This window comes from Denticeps clupeoides, chromosome 7 (genome assembly GCF_900700375.1).
Source record: "Denticeps clupeoides chromosome 7, fDenClu1.1, whole genome shotgun sequence".
In the NCBI taxonomy this organism is placed as follows: Eukaryota; Metazoa; Chordata; class Actinopteri; order Clupeiformes; family Denticipitidae; genus Denticeps; species Denticeps clupeoides.
The window spans coordinates 14,155,761-14,174,391 of NC_041713.1; the positions used below are offsets into that span (position 1 = coordinate 14,155,761).

Genomic DNA, 18,631 nt, shown 5'->3' on the forward strand with positions numbered 1-18,631 from the left:
TGTGTATATATATAAACATGATGAGTTATATCTGTTGTTTGTCTGCTGTGTGAAAAATTTTGATATATTATCCAGAGCGACTTACAACGTGCTTAAGTTACCATCGATGAAGAGATCAATTCCGGTTCACTAGGACCCCAACTATGAATACATCTATTTTATTCACTCATATAAAATATATATTATATATAGCACTATGAAGAAAAAACACCTTCAAAGTAATACTTGTCAGGGTGCAGGTCTCATGTCCAGAGCAAAAACAGGGACTTCATATCCAAAACTAAATCAATTATTCAAGCAATTTATGTTAATCGTTTAATTGTAATTCATGATTACGGGTTGTTAATTTCCTTCCCAAAAAATGAATTAATTAGAACAAAGATTAATCAAGGAAGCATTAATTTAACTCAGCCCATATAACAAAGGCCACATCCTTACAAAATGCAAGCAAAAGCCATCCTTCTGATGAAAAGATAGCAAGCACCCAAATAATAGGCTTTTGTGCTGACACGTTGTAGCACAACACAGCGAGCAAGCTGCCGGAGGCTACGTGACTCATCCATGTGATCGGCCTTGCTAGCGCGCCGCTGCGCAGATTGGGCTGGAAATTGCCAGCGAAATCTGGGAATGAGACGACCCCGCAGCCCACGCCTCGGAGAGCCACGCTTTAGCACTTTAACGAGGAACCCCAAAAACGTGGACATTACTCCTTCATCTGCGATGTAAAATAACGTTCGAGCATATTACCTCATTACGAGCTCCAAGGAGGCCGCAAAGATTTGGGTTTATTCTCTTCAGTCCAATGGCCAATTAGCGATGGGTAAATACGTTGCCGGGATCAAGCGTTACGTGGCCAGCTGCTTCTTTTTGGCTTCAGTCAGCCTTCTGCAGGGTTTCGCTGGACTGGGGTCCTGCAAGAAGCTTCATCAGCACCGGCATCTGTCCGGCATCTACGATGGCTGTTTCTTCACGCGAGCTTGTCAGACAGTCGTGTGGTGGTGGGCCGATTTTATGCTCACTTCATATCCTGACAGGAACGAATGGCCCAGACCCCTGGCCCCACGGCAGGAGCCATGCGGCTGGTTTAGGACAAATGTGCGCATTATGGAAAGGGCGGAATGAAAACGACAGTCAGGATCTTGTGTCAGCTTGCTGAAAGCCTCTTTCCAAGACTCGGCTACAGATGCCCTCACCGGCAAAAAAACGGAGTCAATGTCGCTTCACTGAATTACCATAAAGATGCACTGCTGAGGAGATTATCGGCAGAGCTTTTCTCCGAAGTTCTTGCACGAGGTACCGCTGCGTGGGAACTCGGTAAACACAGGGGCTTACACCGTGGCAAAACCATTCCCCCAATGAGATATAATCTTTCCGCAGAGCGGTTGACCACGCCACTTCACCGCTCTCACCGTCCTCTCCTTTTAAACATAGATGAGTGTTTTAGTGTCTTTGGGGAGCGACCGTCCGCCCCGCTCCCGGCAAGGGGAACACCGGCGGAGAGAGACTAAACACCAGCTTCGTGCACACTTACAGCTGCCGTGGTCGAAGGCCCCCGATGAGACGGGTTATTATTACGCACGAGACATCGGCCCGAGGAACACCGGGCCAGATCAGATGGGGTCCTTCCAAAAAAAAAAAAAAAAACATGCGGCTCAATATCTTAATGAAGTCCCTTATATTTACAGACAATAGTTGTAGTTCTTTTTTTTTATTTCACGTCTTTTTGAAAATTTCTCCCCTTTTTAAAGGTTCGAGTCACCACACTCACGCCGAGCAGCAGTGACAGGGATCATATGTACCCGGTGCATCTGCTAAATTGGCAGCCTTACACAGGCATCTGTGGCTGTGCTTGGGGTGTCAGCTGTTGACTCAGTGGACTGTCCCAGTGTGTGGGGACACATGCCTGACAGCGTCCCTTGCTTGTCATTAGCTGAGCGCTAAAAGCACGTCCGCCCGCTGTTGTTTGTCTTTGTCTCTTTCATGTTACCCATGTTTAGAGTCAGTGCAGGATGGATGTGCAACCATCTCGTTGTCACGTGGAAGACAACGGTCCTTCCTGTTTTCAAGGACACCGAGTGCATGGAGAGTGTCAAGCCTCGGAGGGGACTTAAAGTCCAGATGTATTTTCCTGGGCTGTCGCTACAAGGACATTTCACAGACAAAAGAAGGGGATGTCCAGCTCTGGAGCCAGTCGCAGAGAGATGTCTTCGTAGGTCAGAGTAACAGCACGTCGATGAGTAAACACACACTTTCTGCACATGCCTGTGGTTGACAGGACCATAAACTATGCTTTATTACCTTCCTGGGGACACCAATCAGTAAAATACACAGGAAATTAAGACATCAATAGGCAACGTTCACACTGAATAATACACATGATTAAAAATCCAACATATTCCAACATATTTACATTTATGGGTTTTATCATACTGTACATACTGTATCATACTGTAAAATGATACAGTAACTAATACAGTAATTGATTTACTGTTTAAATCGATTTATTTAAAATAAATAAATAAATTACATGAATTATGAATGTGTTTGATGTATGATTATTTACTATATATTATGATATTATTTAATTAATCCATTCACACCTATTAAAATAAATAACACTAATACTGGTGGCCAGATTAACTGATATATAATGGGATGAAGGTGAACCTGCAGTTACTGATTAAAGTGACTTTAATTACAAATGCCAAGCGCAGGGCAATTGTAACCCCTCAATAATGCAACAACGGCCACCAAGGCATGTCTGCCGAGATGTGGGATTCATGAGTCCCTGAGTAATTAGCAGAAAGTTGTCACGCCACGGAGGTGGGTGCAGGCACCAGAGCACAACATCAGTGAAAACATGGGGATTCGAAAAACAAACAAAACTGGCACAGTGTCCGGTAAAACTGGACACACAGGAAAAGCAAAAAGTAGCATAACAACATTCAAAAACCGACAGGGACATGAGGGAGGACTGGGCTAAATATACATACATATACATGGGTACACTCAGAACCAGGTGATGTGACTATTGGTGCCACCTTATTATGCCAGGGCCGCTGTTTTATTACGAGTTTTATTACTTTGCCTATAATGTCATGACCAGCATCACCGTAAAGGGTTACTGCCAACTGGCCCATGTGTAGCACCCCCCAGCCATCAGTTTAATGAGTGTTTTGATGGTTTGTTCCTCTAAAGCCATTTGCATTAAAATCAAGACAAATAAAAATTAGTCCTAAAACAATAGCCCAGCGCAGAGTAAATGCACATCACTGTGTCAGCAAGGGAGGCTTGGCATCCTTTGTCCCACAAATAATATCTTTTTTACATGGATTTCATACTGTTCCATTAAACATTCCAATAAATCCATAAATTGCCAGCACACACCCTGGGATGCAATTGTCCCTTTACATCTAGATTACAATCAACACTGATCTGGCCTGCTCATTGTGTCTGCTCTTCATTTATGTTAATTTTGCCAATTAGCAGGGGCCAGATGACTTAAATCACTGAGTATTTATAAGCATTACCTACTTTCACTCTGTGAACACCCAGCAAACTAAATCAATCCCTAAAAACGAACCTTAAACCTTCTGCCATCTTTTGATACAAAACTCTGGACAAACTCCAGAGACTTCAGCAAATCCAGTGCTGAAGAAAATCAATATCTGAGTCAGACACATGAAGTGTAAACTATTATAGGTACTTTAGAGGGAATGGCACTTTTTTCTTATGCCATCATTTTTCAATTATTTTACACCACTGGCAGTTTTAGGACTATTATATCATATATCACACAAGCTTAATCCTATTACCTACAGAAAACCATTGCAGCTTCCAGATCTTTATATGGTGCACCCCTGCTTTATGTATTCAAATTCTCTCTCATCATGGCATAGTGGAAAAAGGTTGGTAGAACAATAAAGATGAACAAATGCTCACACTTCAATGGTATTGCCCACAGACGTGGATGCAGAAGAATCATTTGGGTTTTTGAGAAATGCAATTTAAGAAAAGAAAGAAAACCATGTGTTAACTGATGTGAACATCATTTACTGGGGGATCCTGGCAGCAGGATATACCAAGTAGGCAAGAGGAAATTTGGCCTTGGCCTTGATGTGAATGTTGTTTGGAGTGCTGCAGAATACAGATACCCCTTCAAGGCATCAGGATTCTCTAGGGATTTAGCAAATCAACTTGCTAGTCAATACAGTTCAAGTTCACTGTGTGTTTTTCTCACAATTTGAGCTGCAAAACGAAATACAGACAAATTATAATTGAATAAACCGTGAAAATATCATCAATATCAAGGCGCATTGCTACATACATTCCCTACATTATACATAGTATTCTGTAACAACTGTGATAATTGATGGATAAAGGGTCCTGAATGCTAATTTCCACAAATTCCTCAAACCAATCAGCCATCTGCTGGATGTTCTGGCCCCCAAGCACATGGAGACCTCCCTTCATATCCACGTTTTGGTTTTTGCAAGGAATTCAGTAGCCTTTTTAGCCCTGTATGACAGATGGGTAAAAATTCTGGGTCCGTTCATGCTAAAAAGGAGCATGATGGCGTATACTCAGCATTCCACACTGAAGAAAGGACTTCTGTCATGCCACCAACATTAAAAGGTAATTGCCTAGTCAGGATTGGGCAGAGAGGAGATTATGAATATAATGGAGAAACTGTTAACCAAAGCCCCTGGGACGGTGTCTAATTGAAATGTGTACGGCTGTTGAACCTGCCTGTTGGTTCTGACAATGGAAAAACACCGGCGTGACATGAGGAAATCTGACAAATGCCACAGGCCGTGTTCAAAGCATCACTCACTGACCCACCTGCATCTTTAACCTCCTGACACGTGTGGCAGATCCGCTTTGGTCACCTGGATGTCACGCGGCAGTGGTGAGGACATGAAATCGGGGGCTCAACAAGGCAGGGGCTGTGGTGGGCTGTGGTCAGTAGGCCTTTCCTTGATGGCTGGTCCTGAGCTGGACGACTTGTTCTGCTACTGACACTGTTTCGAGCCAATATGGGTCAGCCAGCGCCTGCCTGTGCGTCTCCTCCCTCCACCCTGCGGTTCCTACGGCACGTGGGTACAGCGGCTGTTGGAACGTCTACCACCCCAGCCAGTTCTTCTCTCTCTCTCTCTCTCTCTCCCTGACTGCATCTGAGGGTGGGGGGTGGGGGGGGTTTGCCCTGCAAGCCCTCATCTTTTATTTAAACACTACCAAGGATGAATGCATAAATACATTTTGCCCCCTCGCTCACCGTGAGCATATTGACTTATGAAGACAGAATCCTAACTCACGCCTCCAAACACACTCGCCGGCCTGCGCTGAATGTGGGAGAAAAAAAGGACTCATTTCTTCATATTAGCGGCGGATGTAGTTAGGCATATTATCACTTTGCATTGGCTGCACAAGCAACAGCAAAAACAGAGGCTTGAGAGAGATAGGGAGAGGGAGGAGAGAAGAAATGTGTGTGTGTGTGTGTGTGTGTGTGTGTGTGTGTGTGTGTGTGTGTGTGTGTGAGAAATAGACAGGGGAGAAAACAAAGAAGCGAAGGAGAGGATGAGATACAAAGCGAAAGCGCATAAGTAGCTGAGAGAGAGAGAGAGAGAGCAGAATTTTCATCACCATGAGAGGAGCCATCGCTTGTCAGACATGTGAGGACAGTGTGTGGGTGTATGACGGGGGGAGGGGAGTGTGCGGCTGCGGGTCCCACCACATTTTCGCTGTTCTCTGTCGACCGACCGGTGGTGATGTACCTGTTTTTCTAAAGCCCCCAATTAGACACCCCCCTCCTCAGGCAGCGTGGCTGAGCAGGAGATGAAGATCTGCCCCCATTCACGGAGTCACGCCATCCTCTGCGTCCTTATTTCGGTGCTTAACAATTGTCACAGGAGCACAATGGAGGCAGGTTATTCCCCCACAGAGGTCTGAATAGGACGGTGAATCGGGGGACGGGGGACGAGCGGAGGAATTTCAGAGCCGGGGGCTGAGCCCTGAGCTCCGTGGCAGTAATGGGCAGAGCGCGACATCAGGCTGGGACAAAGATATCTTTTATTTATGAGCCTTAATTCAGATGCGATTAAAACCACTGTGTTGAATATGGAGGAGAATTTGCCGTTCTTTCCATCTCTCTCACACACACACACACACACACACACAACCTTCATAGAGAAAGTGCACTCGGAGCACTTCCTCTCAGACGAAACCTCTCTTGTTTATCATTTCCGCAATGCCAGGAAGAAAGCGGCGGCCGCTGGACGTGATCCCCTCTCAGGCCCTCTGCTCTTCATCACTACCTGTTCTGACATGACACCTGATGTCAGCGGCAGTGAAGGCCGCGCCGTGACTGGAAACCGGGCTCCGGCTTCTTCCCGACACCCGCCGAACGGACCCTACATGGGTGTCATGACGAAGCATGACAGGCCAGAGCCAACTTGGAACGTAAACGTTTATATGAAATGCGCGTTCCTTTTCCACCCGGGGTGACAGGTCTATTTTAGTCGGGTAACATTCTGGTAAAGAGGCGATGACGAGATCAACACTCCGGATACGGCGCAGTGGAAACACATTACTGAGCAAGTGGATCAACCGGGTAAAAGCTAACAGAGAGGGGAAGTGCATTTGACTCGGCCTTGGTGCAACAGTGGTCCCATGACAGCCTGAGAGGGCGAGAAGCGCAAAATGCAGGATTCCCGCTCGTTTAGGGACATGGGCGACTGGCATTCCATGGATGGGAATGATGCAACCCGACAACAAGTCATGTGCCTCAGTCATGTGTACATCTGGTGCAGCAGACATGACTGGAGCACGTTTCCATTTAAATACAGTTTTCATACTTGAATTAACATTCAAGCAGAAGTCCATCAATTTGTGGTGAATTCTTCTCCCAGTCCTTTTTTACTTAAGGGGTGTCAGTAATTGTGGAGGGCGCTGCCTTTGCTTTATAACCATATTCCCTCTGTTGACCTGGACATGAATGTTTAAAACGAATAAACGTACGTCGTGTGATAAAGGGTCATGGCTCCCATGTATCAGCTGACGTGACGTGTGAGAGAAGTAGGATGAGAGGCGTCGCCGCACCGGATTCATGCAGCGGACATGCCATGTGCCGGGGACGGTCACATTTAATTAGCTGCTTTAAAAAAAGAGGGCCGACCTAAGCTGACCCCTGTGTCCCTTCAGCCACCAGCTGCTCTGCCCCTGGTCCCACCTGTTCTCCTCCAACCACAGGAGACTTGCACCTTGGGTGCAAATGTTGCCAGAAACTCATCCTGAAACAGTGAAATGGGTTTGTAGAAGTGTACCCTACAATAAAAGGATTTACAGAAGACTCTGAATACACACATCTCTGCACATATATATTTTTGTTGTCCTATATCATTTAGAAATACACTTTTCCAATACTTCTGTGCGATACACTGTAAAAAGCAGCTTTATAAAACCACATGTTATTCCTCTTGTGGCCCTGCAGAGCCACTGCAGTCCATTTGACATCTGTATAGGGACACAGGGACACCTTTTTTTCGGAGGCTTTTCACCTGCTGAGTGGTCGCACAAGGTGAGTCCATCTGGGACAGAAATCCAAAAGTGTAAAATAATGCATCCCACCCACAGGCTTTTAAAACCTCTAGTAATGTGTGTCTAGGCGGGTTAACAAATGGAGGGACCTCGGTTCAGCTGAGCGCTGCCCTTGGACTTTGGCTCTCGGAGAGGTGCGGTGCTGTCACACAGGATCTATATGGCTGTATTTCACCTGGTGGAGAGCACACTGCTCTGCTGCTCTGTGCTCTTACTCTCTCTCTCTCTCTCTCTCTCTCTCTCTCTCTGTTGGAAGCTTCTGTGCTGAGCCTTTCTCTCCAGGCACCTCGCTCGCTTTGTGTCTTTCTTTCGCTCTGTTTTCTTTATACCTGTGTCTTTCTGAATACCTTCTCAAACTGCCCCCTTTGTTGGAGGCTCCCGTATTCAACAACACACCCTCTCTCACCCCGTCTCTCTCTCTCTTGTTATCTCTCACGCACACACACACACACACACACACTGAGCTGACATTCTAGATCCTCTGTGTGTGAAGACTGGTAATGAATCGTGTGTGTCGCTGGAGGTGGGGGTGGTGTGGGGATACAGGGAGCAGACGCAATAAGGATCCCAGCAAAAGGATGACATTGTCCCAAAAGTGATTCTTTTTTTATTTTAAATGTTACTGAAAATAACATTAATCATATTAGCTGCTCCATATCAGTACACTGAATACAGAGTAAAATATGTACAGGGAAACACTTGCTGTCGTCACCTACTGCACTGCACTGTGGGATACTGAAACCAGGGTAGTGTACAGTGCTTGCCCATTCCATTATTACCAAATAAATAGTGTGCACTTTTCATACTAAGGCGTCTGACACTCAAAAATCTTACATACCTTCAGCATAATAAATAGCATATTTACAGGGAATTTCAAACGCATGCCATTCATAATTCTTCCATTAGCTAACAAGCTGTTTTCATAGCTTTTAGCAACCCAATACGTTAAATAGGAAGATCAATGGCATTACAACTGGGAAAGATTAAATCAGCCCTTTTCACTTGAAAGAGGACCTATTGTTGAAAATTATTTAGGGTTTTGAAATTAAATGCAGCATAAAAAGATTAATCTCGGTTTCATTTATCTTGGCTAAAATGGTTGCTGATGGTTCCAAGGATATTTTGACAAATTAGGTCACAGAGGTGGGAGGTAAGGGGAGACAAAGGCACCAAGACAGAATGGCGATGGTTTTAATGATGCATCGGTGTGAAGAAATAGTGAAAGCGGACATGCCTGTACAGATCGATGAGCTGCAGCCTTGTCTTTGCACGAAGCAGGCAGTTGGACGCGCTGGAGCTGAGGCGCTCTGCTGCTCAGCTGTTCTCCCTCTCTAATGATGGGAAGTGTGGGATTCAACGCGTATTTTGCCACTCGCGGGCATTCTAGAGTTCTTTTTGATGTGAGCATGACATACAAAGCCCATGCGAAGTCGAAGCAACTTTCTTTTCTTTTTTTTTTTTGCACAGGTTGGAATGTCTTTCATGTCCAATGTTGTTTGTTTGTATATTTAGTTATATAGAGAAAAATAAGATTGTTCATTTTTTCCCCCACTGGTGATAGTTGAACCAGTGAGGGAAAAAAGGGGGGGTCTGATAAGTTTGTTGCTATGCAACCAGACGGTTCTGTATGAAAGCATTAACATCCTCGCTGTACTGAAACCCGGCAGAGTGAAAGCACCACAGCATTCTGTGTCCTGAGATAATGCACGGTGCCGTGCGAATGGTGCTACCACCGTGTTTCAATTTCAAAAGAAATTTCAAACACTTTATATATTTTTTCACTGGAGAGCATTTATGAGTTCATTTTTATGCAATTGATACTGCAGGGACAGAACAAAGAAAACCAACAGAAAAAAGTGTGTCACAATTATCCTCTTCTCCCCAACGAGACCCTCCAGGAATAACAAAAATCCACGACTCTCCAGCAGCCTGTCCTGCATTATTTCAAGCGTCTTTCTTATCAAATTTTGGAATTTTGACACAGACATGTCATGCACAAAGGATTCGTGCAAGAAACAGACCGTCAGAAAAAAAAAAGATTTCTGCCGAGGATCTTGCAAAATCTGGATGTGCATCCAGCCTCTTCTCTATTTTAAATTTCATGGTCAGATCATGAAATAATAATTGTGTGTGCGCTTCAGCGCGAGACAACACAAAAGAGGTTTTGTGCCTCCCACGAAAGGAAAGTCCAATATTTCATGTGACTGAGCGTGGCAGTGTCATGACAACAGAAGAACAAGTCGGCTGTCAGAGCATCTCTGAAACACACACACACACACACACACACACATACACAGATACAAAGCTCTGAGCCACAGGCTTCCACTATGGACCTAGGGAATTAAATTTATTACAAATGTGTAACTACTGGTATGTAACTAGCCTGAGCTGAAACTATAATGACAAACTTCAATTTGAGGGTCAATTTTTATCATCTTAATCTCTGTCTTAAAAATGAGGCTTTTTCCTGTGAAAAAACAGCAAAATATTTTACTATCATGTGGTCTCCACCAAGCAATACACACACACACGCACATCATTGTGAGACTTCTAAGGCTTTCCACTTGAACAGTCCCTTCTCCATCTCTCCTGCTGTCATTACCTGAGCCACTCGCCACCAAGGACACCGTTGTGTCACAGCGTTGTCCCGAGCGTGGCGCTCTGTGCTGGGCATGTTACGTAATTTTCCATTTCCGATCTCTCCTTTTCTCAGCCCTCGTGTGGAATTATCCAGGATTCTGCTCCGAAATGTTTCATGCCGTCAATCATTTTTTCATCACATGCATGGGATTTGTTTGTGTGTGTGTGTGTGTGTGTGTGTGTTGTAATTGACATCTCAACCACTCTACTTTTTGCTTTTGCAATTAAAAATGTTCTGCATGAATTATGAATGCCCTGTTGCCGTTCTCATGCTGCGTTTTAAAAGCATGCTGTTCTTGTGTTTGATGGTGGCTGCGGCGTGAGCCGTTTGCACAGGAGGTGAAAAACGGAGAGATGGACGACAGGGGCTCTCCACTAACAACGAGCAGAGAGGAATGATGGGACAACACACCCGCTGACAAGGTCTCTTCTCACTGGGGGTTGTGCTATGTGTATTACTGCTCACACGCACACACACACACACACACACACTTTTATTCACGCTCATGCATTCTCCCTCAGTTATCCACTTACACAAAAACACAGCGGCAAAATCACACAAACACACACACACACAATTACATTTATTAGTTCACACTCATCTGCTAAACACACACGGAAATAGACACACACACATATACATACTACATCACTTACACGCATCAACCAGAGAGAATCTGGGAATTGCTCCGCTTGATAAGCATTGCACACTGATTAATTTTTCATCTTTCAGCCTGTTTTTATTTCTCACCATTTCTCCTGGTGTTCTTACCCAAGAAAGACAATTAGCTCAGCGACGGATCTGACACGATGCACGTCATGCTTAATTGCACCACATCACACACCGTCCCAGACTCCTTTTTACCCACACACCTTAAGCCCTGGCTGTGCAGCTATCGGGCGGGGTCTGAAATGTGGATTGGAGAGAAAAAAAGGAATAATCCGGCAAGTCCACCACAGCCTTTTCAAAGCAACAGCCCTTCCATCCCCTCATAACCCAGCTTCAAAGTAGACGGGCTCTGCTGTGTGCAGCTGCAGCACTTCTTGAAATATAGATTTTATTGCCTATGGGATTCTGCCTTCCACTTCATATTTCTTCTGCACTTCCCAAGATCGGCCCAACCTTGGTGGAGCTGTTGCTGAGCTAGATATCGCTTTTTTTTTCATAAGGTTTATCCTAAGGCAGTACCTCAGTATTATTAACTTGTTATTGGCCTCTGTCTCAATGTACACAGACACTGTCTCCCCAAAGTAGTATTAAAAAAATGGGCATCACCCAGTCAAATGCTGGGGTGCACATCCCCCATTTCCCTCTCAGGCAACAATAACTGCACCGTCAGTACAGGTGACATGACTTCATATCTGTTTCTTCTCGTTTGTTTGGATTTTCCAAATCATTTTTCCTCTTACAGCTATTCAGACTGGACATCGTGACAGTGTGTAGCACGAACTATGCCTTACCAGCCATTTTATGTCCTTGCCTCCAGCTGTGTCAAACATTAGTGCAGGCAGGCATAATGAACGAGGATGGATGGAGTCAGACGTAACTGTAATCGGCCTCAATTTACTCTAATGTCAGAGTGGTGAGGTAACAGACATTTATTCACAGTACATTGGGTATTATAATAACCTAAATGACTCGGTATACAGTGCCGATCCTTATTTGGTCGTCTTCACCTGAGGAGCTGACATGACTTGACAAAAAAAAAATATTTCTCTTTTTCCTTTTGTAAATGCATGCATGGTGTAAATCTGTCATAACTAAAATGATTATAATTATAAATAAATAAATAATGAAATAATTATAAAAAGTGCTACTGGCAATCTCCTTTCAGTACATTAGTTAACATCATCATTGGGCAATTTAATAAAAATAATATAGCAGCCACCACAATGTCAGACGTCAGTCCTCATTTTACTGTAAGATCATAATGTACTGAAAGGAGTCATAACATTTTTATAAAACAAATCAAATATTTAACATTCAAGAGCATGTGGCAGGTCAGCCACACCCTTCCTAACCTCCGTCCCAGTATATCAGCACCCATTCACTGTCGAAACATACCTGGCAGGACTGTAGCAGGTCTGTAGCACTCATAATAAACTTATGATCACTGATATACATGTACTTTTTCTGACTTTCTAATGACGGATGCTGACCTTGGTCATGGCTGGCTGGTGGCTTTTAGGGCAGGATACAGTGTGTGAATAGTCTAGCTCCAACATTCGAACCGACTAACAACATCCGCTTTTTTAGTGAGTGGGCACTGCAAACTGATTGGCTGCCAAATACCACTCCCATGCTTCCAACTGCACCACTATTATTAAACATACTGGCAAGGTTTAGCATTAAATAATCTTCAAATCATGATTCTGTAATGGCAATTACTGTAGTTTAATGAAATATTTTTCTTCAGTAACTGTAACATAGTACAATTACCATTTTTTTGTAATTAAATTACATAGCACCATTACCTACTGTGCCAGAAAACACAGCATACTTTCTAGGGAAGTCCGTGGTTCAATAGGTCAGAGCTGTTTTAGTGGGAAAAGAGGGACCTACTCAATATTAGGCAATATGGCTATTTTCTGTACACACACACACACACACACACACACACACAATGTCCAGTTGAATGTACTCCATCATGTGTTGCCCTTGCACTTGTTATAACTGCTGAACCTGACAGGGGCCAAGCCTGTCAATTATTCAAACTGGAATTAGTCCAGTAACCCCGGGCCTTGTAAGAGACGTAAATGTTTTAAGAGGGCGGAATCAATGCTACTAGCAATACTCTTCACCTGAAACGGCCTTGTACGTAGAACTCATAACATAAATTACAACAGCTTACTGAGCACAGTCGCTAACATAACCCTCTTTTATTATTGTTTCTTGCATCATTCAGTGCATGGAGAAGAAGTTCTTAAAAGCAGGAACACAGGCCACTTACACTGAATACATAATTAACAAGCAGTCTGAGCGAATCAAAACATCCTGTCCCAACAGAGGGAGATAGTTGTAATTTGACGTCGCAGTGACCCACTCTTCCCAGTCTGACACAGGCCATTATCCTGTCACAAACCTGCACTCCGGCTAATGGAGAAGCAATATTAATGATTAGCCCCTCACAATAAATTGCACTCTGCTTCTTAGCATGATTGAAGCTGGACAAGGTAAATCGATGACAATCGCGTATCACATACATTTACATAGGATATCACTTTGTCTCGGCCACAATGGAAAAGGCCTACAAGAATGAATGCATTTTGAATGCTGATTTTTGAGGACTTGTATCACGAAAGTATGCCATTCCATTAAAATCATTCATCTTCTCCCATTGATATACCAAACCTTGGCATATGTGAAGTAAATATAACTGATATGTGATTTGTAAGAATTGTAACAATGTGCATGAATCATGCATTTTTCAAATTATTCAGGTCAAACTCCTATCTGAATTATGCATGAATTATATATTTCCAACTAGGACTAGAGTAAATAAAAAATAACCTCAACCTTATGGGTCATTCCAGCACAAGTCCCTCTTAATTAAAGTAATTTCCAAGTGTGTCAATTTACATCCATTCACCCATCCATCCATTTTCTAAACCCTCTTTATCCAGGTCAGGGTCAGGGAGAAGTTGGAACGTATCCCAGCGATCGCTGGGCACAAAGCAGGAGCAGGAACACACTCTCCTCGGAGAGGGCTCTCCAACCCAGGTCTCCCTTGTATGAAAGGAATGACACAAACCACTATGCCACTGTTTCAGCTTATTTGTACGGCTACGCATTTGCTGCATGGGTGAACAACACTGGCCTGCCAAGCGGCACAATTCCTCACAAGCCTACAAATGTGAATTACAAGGCTTTCGCTATTCTGCGTTTGGATGCAACAGCAAGTGAGGAGATTTCCCTCGGCCTTCACTAAGTGTTGAGTCAATAGTTCTGCTCAGCCCCGCGACAGGCTGTACAGTTCAGTTGTTCCTCAGGGCTCAGCTACTGGGAACAAAAGCAATATCTACACATGAACTTGTAGATCCAAAAAACGCACAGCGTCAGAAACTAAACAAAAAAAGTGGGGGAAACCCACCCCATTTCTCCGAACCAAAGCTTTGAGCACATGGCATTTCCCTGACATTTGTTATGGTGCGGACATTTGGTGAATGGTTTGGAAACTGTGGGAAATGTCAAATGTGGGAAATGTCAATGAGATGGATATGGCTACCGCCACATCCATTGCTGTGGCATCATGGGGGGTCTGTTACCTTGGCTAGCCCACAAAACGAGACGTGTCACGAGATTTCCTCAATCTGCCAAAACGAAAGACAAAAATAACTTTAAAGGCACAGTGGCCAGGGGAAAAAAATCGAAATTACTCAGTTTTAGGAAAAGGTAGACAAGGGTTCCATAGAGGACTTTTAAGTAGCGCAGACATGTCTGTACCTATAAATAGGCGCTGAGAGTCAGAGACCTAGTCCCTGGGAGACGCGATTGGCAACATTCGAGGACGTCTCAAACTGGGACACTGTCAGGCCAAATAGAAGCAGTCAGGCCCAATCTCAGAAAACCGACATAGTACCGAGACGCCACCTTTTAATAAAAACGGTTCGTGACATTGATTCCTCGGCAGCTGGTTGCTCTTCCTCTTTAGTACGATGTGATGGAATGTGTTGTCCGCTGTTCATTAGTCAGCCGTTTTTCAGAACCCTGGGGTGGCTCTGCTGGAGCTCATCGCATCCATTTCCCGCCAAGATGAGGAAAATGATCTAGCGAAAGGACTCCCTGCCTTCAGCCAAGCAATTTTAAGCACTGAAAGTACAGGATACGCGTTTGATCAATGGCAGTGCAAAGCGGTACGCAAACATTTATTTTCCCTGCTTGACTCGGCAAGCTTGACTCGGTTCAACAGCTAAAGCAACCTGCTGGCGATCGTTCCTTTTTTACCTTTAATTTTAGGCCAGATTTTCAAATATTTTGCAGGAGTCCCTTGTTGAACATGGTCAAGTACTATATCAGGAGTAGATCATGTTGTTTCAGAGAAGCACCGAGTACTTTTGTGCAGAGAGATGATCATCTGGAAAAAAAGTAAATTAAAAGGAATTAAAATTATGGTTAAAACTTCATCTCTATCATAAGGGATGGGAGTTTCCCAAGGCTTTCCAAGCTTAAATGTTTGGGAAGGTTTAAGAACCTCACAGCAGTGATTTATTTTTGGGGAAAACATCAAGATAAAATGCCACATTAAAAACAAACTAAATAAAGTAATACAGAGAGCAACAATAAAAATGTTGATGTGATGTTGTGGTCTAGATTGAGCATTTTCCCTTAAATGAAACGATTTCACCTGACGAACCTTTTAGCTTCTTTTGAGAATGAGTCAGATTTGCATTAATGTGACATTCATTCATATTATCCTTTTATCTCAAGAAAACAGCAATCATGACAAATGGGCACATTCTGGCACAAAGTAAGCATGCATGGCCTTTAAACTGCTTTGCAGGTTTGCAGGAAGCATGCAAAAAAGAAATAGATAAATAAATCAGCTGATGTTGTGCAACCCGCACACGGAGAGTGTGGCCTTTCCGGTGTTTGTTGTTTGAGTGCCTTTCATTTTGCAGAACAGCCTCCCCAAAAATAGTCATCACGAGGGTGTTGATACTGTTCAAGGGTCCATGTACCATCAGGAGATTGCTTCCTGCCAGGAGGCCACTGCCTCACACCCAGCTGAATAATGACTGCTTCTTATTCTTAAGCTTGCTTTTTTATGCCTTTAATGCATATTATTGTTAACAATTAGACTGAATGACCAGATAGATAGATAGATAGAGAGATATTGATTGATTCATTAATTGGATCGTAACATTAGCATAGGTGGGGCAGTGGTGGCCTAGCGGTTAAGGAAGTGACCCCATAATCAGAAGGTTGCCAGTTCAAATCCCAATCCGCCAAGGTGCCACTGAGCAAATTATCGTCCCCACACACTGCTCCCTGGGCGCCTGGCATGGCTGCCCAATGGTTAAAAGCAGAGGACACATTTCATTGTGTCACCGTGTGCTGTGCTACAGTGTTTCACAATGACAATCACTTCACTTATCATATCTACACACTTAAAAAGCAGCAATAATACAAAACCAAAATACAGGAATACTTTAGATAAAATGTAAATATACATACAAGTATAGAAGAAGTCTGTAAATATACAATACACATTGTTAGACGAGAAAACGATATATAATAATATGATGAAAATGTTTAGCAGTAGTATTTAGCTGCATTTGTGTGAGAATATTAAAACAGACTTAAAACTCACAATATTTTTGTCATAGTGCCATGCTAATATTACTGCTGTTGATGTGCACACATTAAATTAATCCCCAATTTTATTAAAGGGCTGCCATTTGCCACTTTCGTAAGTTACACCAAAACCTGCAGTTCATCGTGTAAGTGTCAGCGATCGTAAATTGTCCATGACGACCCCCTAGTGGCGAAAAGAACATTATGAAACGCGTTTTGTCCCCAACTGGGAGCCGTAACTCAAGCGTCCTTAGCAGCAAATCTGGTGTTAGCAACAGAAAGATTTGCTAGCAATGCTAACCGATCGACTAACTACTCTATTATGACGAGCTTCTTCTTTCAGTGCTTGTAACGCAGCTGCTAATGGCTACAAGCAACCCGTCTGTCTTTCTGCTGATGGTAAATGGCCAGATAGAGACAGCTAACGTAAGTCGTGCGGTTACTAATTAACTAGCTCAGCATTGTTCAGCGCCTCGCTAATTGACTGTCATAATAAGCATGGCAATGCCCTTTACAGTGTGTAGTTTCATCGTGGCTTCTGGAAAAAATAGGCAGCTGAAGTGTTTGAAGGGAGAACGTCGGTAGTTAAGTACTGTTCGTAACGTAACGCTGCGTTATATTCAGTTCCCAGAGTATGACGACCTGTACTGCAAGTATTGTTTCGTTTACGGACACGACTGGGCTCCCACGTCGGTAAGTGCCGATGAACTTCAGCCGTCGGAACCGTGGAAGCGCAGTTTTTCACCAGGCTTGTCGATCTGCAGGGACTGGAGGAAGGAATCTCTCAGATCGCCTCCAAGGGCAGAGAGTCTTCGCACGACTTGGTGTGGAACTTCCCTCTGGAAATCACCTTCAAGAGCACTAACCCCTTCGGATGTAAGGTGTTTTTGTGTGTGTGTGTGTGTGTGTGTGTATCCTGCGTTTGTCGTGCGTTTTCCCACATAAGTCCGCTGTGCCTCCTTAGGGCCTCAGATTGTTGTGAGTGTCTATGGCCCGGACACCTTCGGGAATGATGTAGTGAGAGGATACGGCGCTGTTCATATTCCACTCACCCCTGGCAGGTAAGCGTACATAGGGAACAGTTTTTGATTTTATTATTATTATTTTCATTCCCAGTTTTGCATTAACTCCTGTTTGGTAACTTTGGCTATAGACATACCAGGACTATTCCGATGTTTGTCCCGGAATCAACTTCAAGACTTCAGAAACTCACGAGGTGAAGCACCATCAAAACGGCACCTTCTTAGTCAGGGTTCTTTTGAGATATGAACGAAAAATATCCCTACATTCTTTTTATGCCTTTCAATAGTCAACACCACGTCTTCTCTACTGTGGCAAATCACTTACACGGAATTAAGTAACTTGTGTGAATATTACACCTTTATTTGAGAAATTCATGTGTTTTGAGCTCATAAATGATTTGATCAATTAAAAGGCGTTTTGTCATGTTCAGTTGGCTGATGGGAAGGCGTCCAGAATTTACAGACCCGAAGGTCGTTGCCCAGGGAGAGGGACGGGAAGGTAGGGAGCTCCAACTTGCAGGTGATTTCATTTTGACGTTTGTTTAAAAGCTTATGCAATATCTTGCTTGTATTATGCAGTGACCCGGGTCCACTCGCAAGGCTTTGTCACGCTCCAATTCAACATCGTAACCAAGGACATGAAGAAGCTGGGATACGATACAGGCTCAGCAGAGTCTGCAGCAGGCCCGAGTGGAGAACGGCAGCCATACGTGACGTGACCTTAGCAGACGATGTTTAAAACCAATCACAGGACCCGGTGTCCTCCATCATATTCTGTATAACAATTCGTCGGCCTCCAATGGCAAACATGGATGCAGCTTTCAGACAATTTCTTTTTTTAAATGCTTGTAACTATCCGTTTAATTGTACCAACTGGCATCATTTTTACGATATAAAATTGTTGACTCTTAAATGCAGTGACAGTTTTAATAAACGATTTATATTTTTATCTAAATAAAATGTTTCAATTGAGCTGGAAAATAATATATTGGCCTGCACGCCAAAATTCTTCAAAGGAATACAAAGGAATGTAAGTGATATTTTTTATTTTTTACCATTGCAGCTACAGGTCCTTTAT

At 43.6% G+C, this 18,631-nt stretch overlaps 1 protein-coding gene across 1 annotated transcript; it reads left to right on the forward strand.

Annotated features, from left to right (window-relative positions):
• Nucleotides 1–16,771: 16,771 nt before the first annotated feature.
• Nucleotides 16,772–18,539, forward strand: b9d1 (B9 protein domain 1). The gene is made up of 7 exons (XM_028987221.1): nucleotides 16,772–16,957; nucleotides 17,156–17,224; nucleotides 17,296–17,407; nucleotides 17,496–17,592; nucleotides 17,685–17,747; nucleotides 17,985–18,052; nucleotides 18,133–18,539. Exons 1-7 carry the CDS (start codon nucleotides 16,895–16,897, stop codon nucleotides 18,270–18,272), a joined length of 612 nt encoding a protein of 203 aa, XP_028843054.1. The 5' UTR covers nucleotides 16,772–16,894; the 3' UTR covers nucleotides 18,273–18,539.
• The last annotated feature ends 92 nt before the right edge of the window (nucleotides 18,540–18,631 follow it).

Bases quoted from the DNA above. Each gene is read 5' to 3' on its own strand.
- b9d1 (XM_028987221.1), top strand. From the start codon at position 16,895: ATGGCTACAAGCAACCCGTCTGTCTTTCTGCTGATGGTAAATGGCCAG. The intron at 16,958-17,155 runs GTAAGTCGTGCG...CGTTATATTCAG, and splicing joins GCCAGATAGAGACAGCTAAC to TTCCCAGAGTATGACGACCT. The intron at 17,225-17,295 runs GTAAGTGCCGAT...GTCGATCTGCAG, and splicing joins ACGACTGGGCTCCCACGTCG to GGACTGGAGGAAGGAATCTC.